Raw genomic sequence first — 14,360 nt, 5'->3', positions numbered from 1 at the left:
TGCTGGGAGCTGCACCTTAGCTGGTTCCTGGGCATTGCAGCCACAGAGGCCCTGGGACTCACGTGATGCCGATTTCCTTCAGGTCGCTCTCAGTGAGGGTCAGAAAGATGCGGAGGTCCACGTCCTGCTCCTCAAACACCTGCAGGTATTTGAGGCAGCCGATCTGCTCCAGCAGCGTGGCGAGGTCCTAGAGGGTGAGGAGCCAGGGCAGGTCAGAGGACAGGCAGGCTACGAAGACGTGGGGGCAGGAAAAGGCCCATGCTGCACACACAGCTGCCTTTCTCCTGCTGAGCACCTGGCCTGTCCTGAGCTCTGCTGACTCCCAAGTTCGGCAGAGAGCCTGGGCTGCCCCCTGTGTGTCCTCAGGCAGGGCAGGCAGGGCGTCTCTGGACCAGTGTCTTCACTGCAGCAGGAAGCACACCCTGTGGCAGGTCTGGGGCAGCAGCTCCTCTCGGTCTCTGCTAACCCGGGACTCTTCATTTTTCCTTCACTCTGGGGGACAGTCTTAGCCGGACGTCTCACTGTTGGTTAACATGTCGTCCCATGTCTTCTGGTCCCTGTGGTTTCTGATGAGAAATACGTTGTTAATCGTCTGGAGATCCCCTTGTACGTGCTGAGTCACTTGTCTCTTGCTCCAAGATTCTTTGTTTAGTGACACTCTTGATTGTGATGTGTCCAGGTGTGGCTCTGAATTTAACCAACTTAGAGCTCATTCAGCTTCTTGGACGTGCAGATTCATTTTTTGATCAAATCTGAGAAGATTTGGCTTTTTTTTTTCCACTGAAAACTTTTTTTTTTTGACCTTTTGGATAGAAATGGGAATTTATTTGCCAGGAAGGATGATCCCATGGGACCAGTGCAGGGCATCCTCTTTGCTAATTCTGTGTTTGGCCACGATGCAGCCTGCCCTGCACTTCTTGTCTGCGATGCTGAAACCTGGCCTCCCAAGCACCATGTAGAGGTCCAGGCTGTAGGTACCAATGCCTGGTGTTTGATCCCCAGATTGACGTGTTCTTGGATCCCCAAACCAAAGCTTCCAGTATCTGAGAGATTATTTTTTTCTTAACTTGCATTCTCGCACCTTTAGACGTTTCTCCAGGATTTCTTCTGCCTTGGCCCCATGGACTGTGCAGTGGACGGCAGTCTTTTCATTTCCCCTGATAAGATTTGGCTATTTTAAAACATTTTTTCTACTTTTCCCTCCCTCCTCCCCAGGAACACAATTACATGCACGCTGTTGCACTTGCTGGTGTCTCATAGGTTTCTGTTCATTTTTCCTCATTCTTCTTTATCGGATTGGATAACCTCAAGTGATCTATGTTAAGTCTTCTGGTTCTCTCTTCTGTGTGCTCAAACCTGCTGTTGAGCCCCTCTAGTGAAATTTTCATCTCAGTTATTGTACTTTCAGTTCCAGAACTTCTATTTGGTTCATTTTTATTTCTATCACTTTATTGATATTCCATATTTAGACATGGTTTCCTTTAGCTCTTGGAACATATTCTGTTCTTTTTTTTGTTTCTGTTTTACAAATCCTGTGTCAAGGGCTGACTTTCAGGAGATAGCAGTGACGGAGCTGCTCTGCTACATAGGAAACCCCGACCCAGAAGCAGGTAGCTTCGCCCCACCGGCTCCTCTGACAAGCACATACACCAAATCTTGGAACATATTTAAAGAAGCTGATTTAAAGGCTCCAATCGGCATGTGTTTAAGGTATCAAGAGGTCAGCTGCTCACCGAGCCTGGGAACACAGGCGCTGGAGAAAGCTCGCCAGAGGGGCTACGAGGAGAAACCAGCAAAATCACAGGCTTTTAGTGAAGAGCAGAGCTATGACTTTAAAAAACGGCAAATACTGACCTCTCTTCCACCTTTGTACCACTTAATGCCCACAGAGGGTGGGAGAACACACTAGGCAGTGGCGCTGCTGTTGCACCTATAATCCTGGACAAACTGCTCAGTCAGAGCAGCCACGATGAGAAAGGCAGCAATTAAGTTCTCATTAAGTCCCGACTAAGTGCCACCTTGCCTCTGCTTCCCATGCAGCTTGTCACTGTCACCTGAAAGCAGCTCTGTGATGCTGGCCCTTGTTTCTCCTCCCCAGGCTCAGGGAGGCTGAGCTGAGCATGGAGACCAGGGGGAGAGACGGATACCTCCATGGAAAGGGATGAACAGAAGCCCGGCAACCGGCTCCTCTCGCCATTGGAATCCTCTCAGCCCGAGTAGCTTTCTAGGTCGTGTGGAGAAAACCACCCCACTCTTGTTTCTCAACAGTGCCGGCCCCATGGGAAGTACAAATAAATGACAAATCACAAGAAGCCCCATGGTCTTACCTGGGGTCCTGAGTAGGGGGACCTGTCAGTCTGGGGGATCAATCTTGGGGCACAAGAAGTCCCGGTGCCAGGAGGCCACTGGCTGTCGCTGCTGCTGTAACGATTCTTGGTCTTCACGTAGCTTTTAGTTTGTTTGCGACCCGAGCTCTTCCGCGCATGATCCGAATCCTGTGATGAGAGGTGTGTGTTTAGAGCAACCGCAGGGGCTGGCAGTTGACGTGCTGCATCCAGGCTCCGCTCCCCGCCCCACCGCCAGTGTATGTGGCTTCATCTGCACACTCCCCTCACTATGGGGAAGGTCTGAAACTTCCCGAAACTCCCCCGCCTGCCAGAGACCTCCCCGGTGGCGGCCCCTGTGGCACTGCATGGACATGCGCACCTCAAGTGAACTGCTAGGCAGCCCCCACGACGCCGGGGGCGGGGGGGGGGGAGGGGAGGGTCACCTCATTGCTCTCCAGGGAGGCCTCGCTGCTGAGTTCCGGGGCCCGGGCCAGGCCCTCACTGCTGCTGCTGCTCCGCGCGGCCCCGAGGTGGGCACAGAAGGCGTGCTCTTCTGACAATGGCGAAGACGAGGACGCCTGACCACAGGCCTCGCCCATGGCGACTCCCCAGAGCCCTGTCCCCGAGCGGCTTCAGCCACAGCGCTCCCCGGCCCCTCCAATTGTTCACTGTTTGCTTCTGCTTCACGCCGACTGCCGGGCCAGGCCCTTCCTCTCTAGGCTCGGCAGGGTTTGTCTGCTCTGTTCACCGATAAATGCAAGCATCTAGCCAGTGCTTGGCGCACAGGACACTCGGTAAACAGCTGTGGAATGGACGATGCACATAACATACGAAGACATTTCCTAAGGACTTACCAGTCAAGAGGCTAAGCCTGTCTGTCTGGACTGACTCCCAAATCCTGCTCAGAGACCCTGGGTGAGAAGTCTCCTCACCTGTCCCCACGCCACATTATGACTCTCCTCACAACAGCCAGAACCTTCTCTAACCTTCACCCTCTCCTGCCGGATGGACCCATCACAGGGCCACGGCCCAGCTGGACTGGTGGCGGGGGGGTGTGCGTACCCCGGCTGCTGCTGCTGCTGCTCTCCACATCCCGCTCGTTGATAGGGGAGGTGACATCCCTGTAGCAGAGGCCCCCCTCTTCCAGGGGGTTCTCATCGCTGCTGTTGAAGGTGACATAGCCCCGTGGAGGCACCTGCTCTGTGGACAGAATGGGGCACGTAAATCCACATGCATGCATAAGGAAGGACGAGTTCTTCCTTCCACAAGCAACCACCTCCTCAGAGGGATCTCGGCGAGGGGAGCCCCGGGACAGCATTCTCTACTCGCCACAGTAACCTGGACAGAGCCGTGCCGTCTGCAGGTGAGGAAACAGGCTCCAAGGGGTTAGTGACCAGCTTGTGCCCAGCAGCGGGTGCACGTGGAGCCAGGCCTGGCAGTGGTGGCCTCTCTATCATGCCAGGCTGTTGCTTTGCCAAGAGGACAAAGTAGGAGATGTTAAGCTGTATTTACAAATTCCTGAGCCAAAGGAAAACTATACTACAAGGTGTTCCCGCAGCTGGAAACATCTACTCTCATACACACACCGGCCTGCACGGCCCCTGCGACTTTCCAGCACAGGGGCCAGTCAACCCCAGTCAAGAAGATCCAGCTGAACAGGAAGGTAAGAGGCCCTGGCTAAACATTAACGGCAGTGACAATGAATTATATAACCTCTGAATGTCTGCCTGCGAGAAAACAAGAAGAGGCAGAACACAAACCAGAGTGTTTAACTCCGCCTTTGCCCCTGCCTCTGCCCCACAGAAAGTACGTGTGTTTGCATGAAAGAGCCTGGCTGGTGGGACTATAGGTAACTTATTTTCTTCTTTATACCTTTCTGAAGTTAGAGATTTTTTACATCAGCACATGCTATTTATCATTCAAAAATGTTTTTTAACTTTTGGCAAAGAGCATATATGCACTTACAGAAAATTAAACTTTCACACAGCGTAAGAAGAAAAACAGAATCTCCTGAAAGGCCGGAGCTGAGAGGCTGGTGAACACTCCTTCCTATGCCCCCACCACAGCTCAGGCGGGACAGGTGGCCTGGGCTCCTCCAAAGGAATAGACTCTGCCACCCATCCCAGAGCCCCGAGCTCCCAGCTGCCAGACTGGATGCCCGTGTCCTCACCTGCTGCACCAGCTCGCCAGTCAGCCCCCCAGATGCTGGGAGGAGGCAGGCCTGGTTACCAGCCAGCGCCAGGACCCCTTCCAAGGGTCTGAGAAGGGAATCAAGTCCTCACATGGTCTCCTGGCTGGGAGGGGGTTCTGAGGGCTGCTCGCTAGACCAGCGGCCTGGCCACTGATGGGCGAGACCCACACCGGAGTCTGGTCACTCAGGCCAGCACGAGAGACAGCGTCAAGCCCAACTCGCCCCAAGAACTCAGTGCCTGGGCTCCCCAAGAGCACTGCACTCAACACTCAGGGGCTGACGGTCTGACAAAAACTCAGGCCATCTGGAAACTCAGGATCTAGGGTTCTGGCCCACCAGGTGTCTGGTGGGCAGTTCTCAAATCCACACCCTGAGAAAAGAGCGCGAGGGCAGAGTCCTCCCCAGGGGATGCGGCAGAGACAGGAAGGGGACTCAACGGTCACGTTCTCCCTGCTGGGCTGACCCACCCACGTGAGGAATGGATCCGAGCTCAGCTCTCTCTCTCCTACAGGAGAGAATGTTCTATTTGTAGTTCTAACCAACAGAAAGGAAACTCAAAGGACAAACCAAACCCAAGAGCGAGCCACTGACTAATGTGTCTCCATCCCTGTGATGGATTGTGAGTCCTTGAGCTGCTGCTCCCACCCAGCAGCCCAGGCGGCCCCCACGTCAGGAGCCTGAGAGTTGCTCGTCCTCTCAGACAGAATCCTAGACTACGGTGTCGAAGCCACCGGGATCGTGGGGCACTCACCGTAGCAAGGCTGCTGCATCCTGCCTCCGAGTCCAATAGCTGTGAGCCTGGCCAAGGCTCGTGGCCCCTCGTGGATGCTGAGGCCCTTCTTCCGACAGGGCCTCTGTCTCTGAGGGACAGGGCAGGATTCATCTGAAGAGCTCAGATCTTCGTATTTTTCTGTGCGTCAAACACCAAAATTTAGACGGTATGTTCAGTGATGGACTAATTTACTAATCCTCATAATGAACTGAAATAAAAATCATCCTAATTGCTTTTTTCCTTTTCCTAAATTAAGAGAAGTGTTCCCAGGCTGTCACCTGTAAGAAATGCCACAATGGGCGGGTCCACTGCTCAGATGGGCGACAGGGACATGGGGCAGGGGACAGGCGGGGGGAGTAAAATTGCTAAGTATGGTGAGCGGATCCAACTCATCCCTCTCTGAGTTTCCAGAATTTTTTACAACATGTAAGTATGTTAACAGTCAGAAATACATTCTGTTCTAAGCTGAGGTGACAAGTAAGATCCATCTCTTCATAAACATATGGCAACGGCAGTCACAACTTCTTAAGCCATTTTATATTCTCAACCTGAACAATCTCTTAGGAAACAAGTGCCACATGACAGCTCTGTGTGCTGTTTTAGGACCCGTCTGAGCTGAAGAGCTCAGTGTGCCCACAGCTTTCAGCATTTTATAGCTTTTCATTGTTTTCCATATTTCATTACACCTACAAGACAAAATTCAGGAGTTTTTTTGTAGAAGGCACCCATTGGGTAAGATCTCACATTGGAGTTGGTGAACCGGGGTGCAGACATGCAGAGAAGCCCCTCATTACCACTGTATCCCCTGTGTGCTGGTGTCTGTTACAAAGCAGTCCTGAGGCCAAGAAGGGAGAGGCTCACTCAGACATGAACTGAAGGCTCAGCCCAGCCACTGCCCGAGAGCAAGAGAGTCACTGGCCCAGTTTCCAAGCCCAGGCCAGTGACACCAAGTGGACCCCTCCCTCACACTCCAGCATCCATGCCACCAGGAGGAGACGAGGGTCTATCCAAGCAGAAGCTGAAGGAGTCATAAAAAATAAATGTTCAGGCAGGGGAACCAAGGAAAAGGTGGCTCCACGAATCTGAACCTCCTGACGTGGCCCCTTGATCCCGTACAGTTGGCAGAACAGACAGAACCACACGAACCCCACACCCCAACATGGCCCAGGTGGCAGGGAGCCCCACAGACGCCGGCATCCCTGATGCCCGGGAGGAGGTGAGCACCCACTCCAGCAGAGACTCAGCACTCACCCCTTCTCTGCACAGAGACTAGTGGGTCTAGGAAACACACCACACAGAAGAGAGACGTGGGTAAAGACCAGGCCCAGACGGTTTCACAGGGAATCCTTCAAAGACCACACGGGAGGCTTCCCTGGTGGTTCAGTGGTAAAGAATCCGCCTTCCAACGCAGGGGATGCGGGTTTGATCCCTGGTCGGGGAACTAAGATCCCATGTGCTGCGGGGCAGCTAAGCCCATGCACCTCAACTACTGAACCCACACTTGCGTGCTGCAAACTACAGAGCCTACACGCCCTGGAGCCCACACACCACAACTAGAGAGAAGCCCGTGTGTTGCAATGACAGATCCCATGTGACGCAACTAAGGCCCGATGCACACCCACCAAAAAAAAAAAAAAAAAAAGACCACATGGGACCAATGCTACATAAGTTGTTCTAGAGCACAGAAAGGAAGGGAAACTTTCCAGTTCTTTTTATGAAGTATAATACTGATACCTATAACTGATAAAGATAGACAAAAGAAAATCAAAGACCAACATCACTTATGAATATCCATACAAAATTAATAAACATTAGCAAACAGAATCTAGAACCACATTAAGAAAAGAGTAGGGCCTCCCTGGTGGCGCAAGTGGTTGAGAGTCCGCCTGCCGATGCAGGGGATACGGGTTCGTGCCCCGGTCTGGGAGGATCCCATATGCCGCGGAGCGGCTGGGCCCGTGAGCCATGGCCGCTGAGCCTGCGCGTCCGGAGCCTGTGCTCCGCAGCGGGGGGGGCCACAGCAGTGAGGGGCCCGCATACCGAAAAAAAAAAAAAAAAAAAAAAAAGAAAAGAGTACACCAAGTGGGATTTATGCCAAGAATGTAAAGTTGGTTCATTATTAAGAAATTCATTAACATAATATACTGTGTTAATAGATCTAAGGAGAAAATTCACAATCATCTCCACAGATGTTGAAAACACCTTTGACAAAATTCAGCACTTATCCTATAAAAACATTCAAGAATACAGAAAATGACAAATACTTTCTTAACATGATAACATACATGCAGACCTTACTCTGCAAGCCAGCATCTTACTTTTTAAAAAAAAAATTTATTTTTTATTCTTTATTTATTTTCATTTATATTTTTTATTTTTTGGCTGCACCACACAGCATGTGGGATCTTAGTTCCCCAAACATGGATCGAACCCGCAACCCCTGCAGTAGAAGTGTGGAGTCTTAACCACTGGACTGCCAGGGAAGTCCCAAGCCAGCATCATACTTATTAATGTGGTATTTCTGCTAAGATCAGGGCCAAAGTGAATGCCCACTACCTCACCTCATTCAACGGGGAACTAGAGGGATTAGTGAGTGTGATGAAAGCAAAGAAATCTGAGGTACAAAAATCAGGAACAAAGTAGTAAATCTGTCTCTGTTTGCAGGTTTTATGGCAGTGTACCTGGAAAACCCTAGAGAACAGATAAATGAAACGAATTCAGACAATGAAAGAACTCAATAAGGCAGCAGGCGGTAGAACTGTGGACAGACAGCAGTTGCCTTCCTCTGCACAGACAACAAGCCGTTCAAGGCTATGGTGGCAGCATTAAGAGGGATAATGCGCTTACAACAGCAATGACGGAAATCAGACCCTCAGGAATAGACTTCAGTTACATGCAAAATGTATTTGAGGAAAAATTTAAAACCCTCTTGCAAGACATGAAAGTACACTTGAACAAAAGGACGTCCCTTGGTCTTAGGGCGACTAACAACACAGAGCAGTTCATTTGTACATTTGCCACAGTCACAAAAATATCAGCACACTGTTTTTAAGGAGCTAGACAAGTTGATGCTCAAGTTCACACAGAAAAGCAAGTGCCAGGAAACACTGGAGAAGGAAAGCTACGAGGAGGGCCAGCCCCACCAGGTGGCAAAACATGTCAAAGAAAGCCTCTGTCATTTACACAGTGTGGGTCTGTGTGTGCAGAGTCCAGTGGAACAGAACAGGCAGTCCAGAAACAGACCTGAATGCAAACAGAAATTCAGAATATATGGTAAAGATCACTAGGTCAAAAATGGACTTCTAAACACATGATGCTAGGACAACGGGGCAGCTATTTGGAAAAAAACATCCACGAAAATACATTGTGAATGGATCAGAGATCTACATGGAGAAATGAAACCATACACATACTAGAGGAAAACATGGGCAATTTGTTGTACAACCAGGGCATAGGGCAAGATTTTCTGTGACTTAAAACCCAGAGGCAATAAACAGATGAATTTGACTACATAAAATTAAAACATCTGGGGCTTCCCTGGCGGCGCAGTGGTTGAGAGTCCGCCTGCCGATGAAGGGGACATGGGTTCGTGCCCCGGTCCGGGAAGACCCCACATGCCGCGAAGCGGCTGGGCCCGTGAGCCATGGCCGCTGAGCCTGCGCGTCCGGAGCCTGTGCTCCGCAACAGGAGAGGCCACAACAGTGAGAGGCCCGCATACCGCAAAAAAAAAAAAAATTAGAACACCTGCACGGAGACAAACAGCACAAGCAAAGTCAAGAAAGAAAAACCAGAGCGATCCCCTCTGTGAGCTGCCCTCCTCCTCCCTGTCCTGCCCATCCTCAGCCTGGCAGTCCCGCCCTACGTTCTACACCCTCTCCCCTCAGCCCCGGTCCTAGCCAGGCTCCAGGAGCCAAAGGGGAGGAGGGGACGCCAGCAGAGGCCTGGCCGCAGACGCAGGTACCTGGGCTCCGGTAGAGGCTCGTGGGCAGAGAAGGTGAGTTGGCGTCTATCAGCCCCACAATCTTCATGTGTCCATACTGCTTGGCCAGCATCCGGGCTGTGGCTCCACTGTGGTCTCTCGTGTCCACTTTGACTCCCTGTGAAAGTTTGTGAAAGAAGAAGAGTTAGGAACCTTGTCCACAAAGCAGCCTCGCTTCGGGGCTGCAGACCCTGGAGGAGAGGGAGGGCACCGGCATCTTCCTGACAAGCCCACATCCCTGCGAGAAAGTGGGGAAGGCAATCTATCTATCTATCTATCTATCTATCTATCTATCTATCATCTATCTATCTATCTATCTATCTATCTATCTATCTATCTATGGCTGCGTTGGGTCATCGTTGCTGCACGGGCTTTCTTTTTAGTTGCAGCAAGCGGGGGCTACTCTTCGTTGCGGTGCACAGGCCTCTCATTAAGGTGGCTTCTCTTGTTGTGGAGCATGGGCTCTAGGTGCACAGGCTTCAGTAGTTGTGGCACATGGGCTCAGTAGTTGTGGCTCGTGGGCTCTAGAGCGCCAGCTCAGTAGTTGTGGTGCACGGGCTTAGTTGCTCCGCAGCATGTGGGATCCTCCCAGACCAGGGCTTGAACCCGTCTCCCCTGCACTGGCAGGCAGATTCTTAACCACTGCGCCACCAGGGCAGCCCCGGGAAGGCACTTCTTAGTGACAAGAGTCGGGGGCACCCGGCTGGCTCTGACGCTGCAGACACACACTGAATGGGGAGCATGTGTCCCACTTGCTGCACCTCTCTTCAAACAGAGAAAACTGGAGGGCCAGCCTTTAAAAACCATAATCAGATTGGGAGCACCACCCTTCTGAAACAGAATTTGGTAACTTTTACCCAAAGCCCTACAAAGTACTTATCATCTTCAGCACAACAGTTCCACTTCCACACCACATATCTGCAATAACAAAAACCTGGAGACAACTTAAATGCTCAGGTGGGTGGAGAGTCAGCTATGTTACTGCCATAAGTGCTGGTATTTACAAATAACAAAATTATAACCAAGATTTTAAAAGGACCACAATACAAAACTGTATATATACATTACAACTGCGACAAAACAAAAAAGTATACAGAAAGCAATACTGGAAGGAAATATGCCCAAACTGTTAGTATTATTTTTAAGCAGTAAGATAATGGGGATTTTTCACATCTTCCTAATCTTCTATATTTTCTAAATTTACTACTATGAGCACGTTTACTTTTGAAACTGGAAAAGCCCAATAAGCTTTCCATTTTGAAAGCTTCAACCATGCAGCCTCATAGTTGATGGTGGGACTACGAGCCCATGCTCTGGAGGGCAAATCAGCAAGATAGTTGAAGCCTGAAAAGTGTGCACGCCCTCCAACCCGGAAATTCCACTTCTGGGAATTTAACCTCAGGAAATAATGAAGGATATACACTAACATTTAGGATCTTCCCTGAAGCATTTAGCATAGTGAGAACTGAAAAGAACTAGTTCACTAGGGGATTAGTGAAATAAGTAAGAACACATAAAATGGTACACCACCCACCCACTTTCGTGACGGGGCCAAGTGTACGTACAAACCTAGGCAGGTGTGCACAAGACATCGTTAAGAGAAAAAAAGCATATTACAAAACATTCTGTATAATGGAATTCCACTTTGACTTAAAATATTTATCCATAATAAACTAGGATACTTGGGAATTCCCTTGCAGTCCAGTGGTTAAGACTCGGGCTTTCAGTGCCGTGGACCTGGGTTTGATCCCTGGTCGAGGAACTAAGATCCCATAAGCTACACGGTGCGGAAAAAAAAAAACAAAAAAAAACTAGGACACTCAACAATATGTTAATGTGTGCTATCTCTGGGTGATGGTATTATGAGTGATTTTTGCTTTCTGTCTGCTTAAATATACTTTCTAATTCTTTTATAGCAAGTATATATCGCTTGTATAGTAAATATTTACATATGTACTTTTTTCCCCCTATTTTAGAAAACTATGATCAACTGACAGTCTTGGTTGAGCCCAGTACAGAAGGTGATTATCACACTTCCCTCTGGTAGGAAAAAAACCGCATTTGTACAAGAGCCTAATTGAGCTTTACTTTCTATAATCCCCAACTTTCCAGAGCTCTGGTTAGAAATCAGCAATGAAACCTTCAGCCTTAAAAGATCATTTCAGGGGAGTGGCAGGAGGGAAAATTGGATGAAGGTGGCCAAAAGGCACAACATCCTGGGGGGAGGGGCAAAATAGGGGTAGGGGATTAAGAGGTACAAACTATTATGTAAAAATAAATAAGCTACAAGGATATATTGTACAAACAGGGAATATAACCAATATTTTATAACTATAAATGGATATAACTTTTTGGGTTTTTTTGGCTATACCTCGCAGCTTGCGGGATCTTAGTTCTCTGACCAGGGATTGAAGCGGGGCCCCTGGCAGTGGAAGGACGGAGTCCTAACTACTGGACTGCAAGGGAAGTCCCTAAATGCAGTACAACCTTAAAAAAGTGTGAATCACTATTTTGTATACCTGTAACATAATATTGTACATCAACTACATCTCAATGAAAATTTTTAAAAAGGCACAAACTTCCAGTTGTAAGTAGAAACTAGGGAGGTAATGTACAACATGATGACCACGGTTAACACTGCTATGTGTTATATAGGAAAGCTGTTAAGAGAGTAAATCCAGAGAGTTATCATCACAAGGAGACATATGTATATAGATATTTGTATCTATATCAGATCATGGATATAAACTAAATTTATTGTGGTAAGCATATCATGATATATAGAGGTCAAATAATTATGCTGTACACCTTAAACAGCGATGTATATCAATTATATCTCAATAAAGCTGAAAAAAAGATAATTTCTAGTTTCAGTTTGATAGAAGGACCCAAAGGTTTCAACCAGAAAAACAAAACCATCTTTAATGAAGGATTTTTTTCTTTTTTTTGGCTGCGCCACGGGGCTTGTGCGATCTTCTTAGTTCCTCGACCAGGGACTGAACCCACACCCCCTGCATTGGAAGCGTGGAGTCTTAACCACTAGACTGCCCGGGAAGTCCCTGAAGGATTTTAACTAATATCCGCTCCGCGGCATATGGGATCTTCCCGGACCGAGGCACGAACCCGCGTCCCCTGCATCGGCAGGCGGACTCTCAACCACTGCGCCACCAGGGAAGCCCCACTAATATCTTTTTTTTTTTTTTTTTTTTTTTTTGCGATATGCGGGCCTCTCACTGTTGTGGCCTCCCCCGTTGCGGAGCACAGGCTCCGGACGCGCAGGCTCAGCGGCCATGGCTCACGGGCCCAGCCGCTCCGCGGCATATGGGATCCTCCCAGACCGGGGCACGAACCCGTATCCCCTGCATCGGCAGGCGGACTCTCAACCACTTGCGCCACCAGGGAGGCCCTAATATCTATTATTAAGCCTGGAAGACTACAACTTCAGATTATACTAAAGGGAAAAAAGAGTAGTAACACTATTCCTTAGTGAGGAAGAAAACAGAACTGACAACAAGAAGGCTCCAAAGGTGAGGGAAGAAAATATTAGAATTTCCATCAATTTATTTATCCTTTAAATTTTTTTTGTTTTTCTATTTTATAATGTACATAATATGTAACTAGAGAAGAACATGATGGAAGTTCATTTTAACTGACAGGAAGGTGGGATCACAAAGCTGAGAGGCCGTGAACCAGCGTGATGGCTGGGGGCACTCCCCATGTGGAGGCCATGGCACCCTCAGCTCCCTCCTAGGAGAGGCCCAGCCCACCCTACATGGTCCTACTGGAAGGAGGGACATGGGGTATGAGGGAAGTGGCTGCAGCCCCTTCCTCCCCTGGCAAAGAGCACAGGGTGCCCAGCCTCCAAGTGTGGAGCCTGGCTAAGGGGGGCAGGTCAGGGGACCAGGTCAGGGGACCGGGTGGGCTCACCCATGACTGAGCAGGAGGAAATTTGCAGGGAATGAGGAGCTTCCACACAGGGCCAGCCAGACGGCCTCCCTAGCAAAGGAATGACCCGGCCCATCAGCCAAAAAGCAACCACCAGAACTGACCAGCCCCTTCCACTCCTGATTAGTGCACTGGGGGAGGCTCACTGTTGATTTCCTGAGTTTGATAACTGTATGTGATAATGAAAGAGAAAATTCTTGTTTTAGGAAAAACATACTAAAGTATTTAGGAGAGGGACTTCCCTGGTGGCAAAGTGGTAAAGAATCCGCCTGCCCATGCAGGGGACATGGGTTAGATCCCTGGTCCCGGGAAGATCCCACATGCCGTGGAGCAGCTAAGCCCGTGTGCCACAACTACTGAGCCTGTGCTCTAGAGCATGCGAGCCACAACTACTGAGCCCACGTGCCACAACTACTGAAGGCTGGGCGCCTAGAGCCCATGCTCCACAACAAGAGACGCCACCACAATGAGAAGCCCTGCTTGCCACAACTAGAGAAAATCCGTGCGCAGCAACAAAGACCCAATGCAGCCAAAAAATAAAGAAAAAGAAAAAAAAGAAAATGGTTTAAAAAAAAAAAGTATTTAGGAGGAAAAGGGCATTATATCAGCAACTTACTTTCAAATGGTTCCAAAAAAGATAATAGGTATATAGAGACTGATAAAGAAAATGAAGTGAAATGTTAACATTTGGGGAATTCAGCGAAAGTACGCAAATTCTCTGTACTATTTTATAACATTTCTTTAAGTCTGAAATTGTTTCAAAGTTTAAAATTTAGAAAATTTTCCAAAATAAATCCAATACAATTTGTCTTCCCTACATATGAGTCGCCCACATACAATCTCAGACCCAGCCGGAGAGTCAAGGCACCAAGTGAGGGTGTAATCTGCACGGTACATAAATGATCAAAAGTCTGATTCTCTAATACATTTTCCTTTTAAAAAATTATAACAGTAACTGTCCCTTATGGTCTTCAGTTCTACCTTATTTAAGATCAGGCTCTAAGCTCAGAGGCAGAAGTTATGCTTTTCACAGCCAGGGCTCCCTGCCCTGCATCAACATCTGTCCCTTTGCTACGTCTTAAGGAGGCCTAGTTCGTGTGAGCAGAATTACCTTCAAAGAATAATTATGTTCAGAAATGGAAGTGC

General features: G+C 48.9%; 1 protein-coding gene across 2 annotated transcripts in view; it reads right to left on the bottom strand.

The window, feature by feature from the left end:
- Positions 1 to 14,360, bottom strand: part of ANKS3 (ankyrin repeat and sterile alpha motif domain containing 3) — a 30,233-nt gene that overhangs the window by 2,652 nt on the left and 13,221 nt on the right. For both annotated transcript variants that reach the window (XM_060119840.1, XM_060119841.1), the window contains exons 6-11: positions 9,252 to 9,387; positions 5,270 to 5,428; positions 3,390 to 3,527; positions 2,771 to 2,880; positions 2,328 to 2,495; positions 63 to 187 (exon numbers count right to left, since the gene is read on the bottom strand). In XM_060119840.1, the coding sequence (XP_059975823.1) occupies positions 63 to 187; positions 2,328 to 2,495; positions 2,771 to 2,880; positions 3,390 to 3,527; positions 5,270 to 5,428; positions 9,252 to 9,387 (836 nt within the window). The remainder of the gene's footprint in view (positions 1 to 62; positions 188 to 2,327; positions 2,496 to 2,770; positions 2,881 to 3,389; positions 3,528 to 5,269; positions 5,429 to 9,251; positions 9,388 to 14,360) is intronic.

This window comes from Mesoplodon densirostris, chromosome 16 (genome assembly GCF_025265405.1).
Source record: "Mesoplodon densirostris isolate mMesDen1 chromosome 16, mMesDen1 primary haplotype, whole genome shotgun sequence".
In the NCBI taxonomy this organism is placed as follows: domain Eukaryota; kingdom Metazoa; phylum Chordata; class Mammalia; order Artiodactyla; family Ziphiidae; genus Mesoplodon; species Mesoplodon densirostris.
This window is presented reverse-complemented; position numbering and strand designations above follow the sequence as displayed.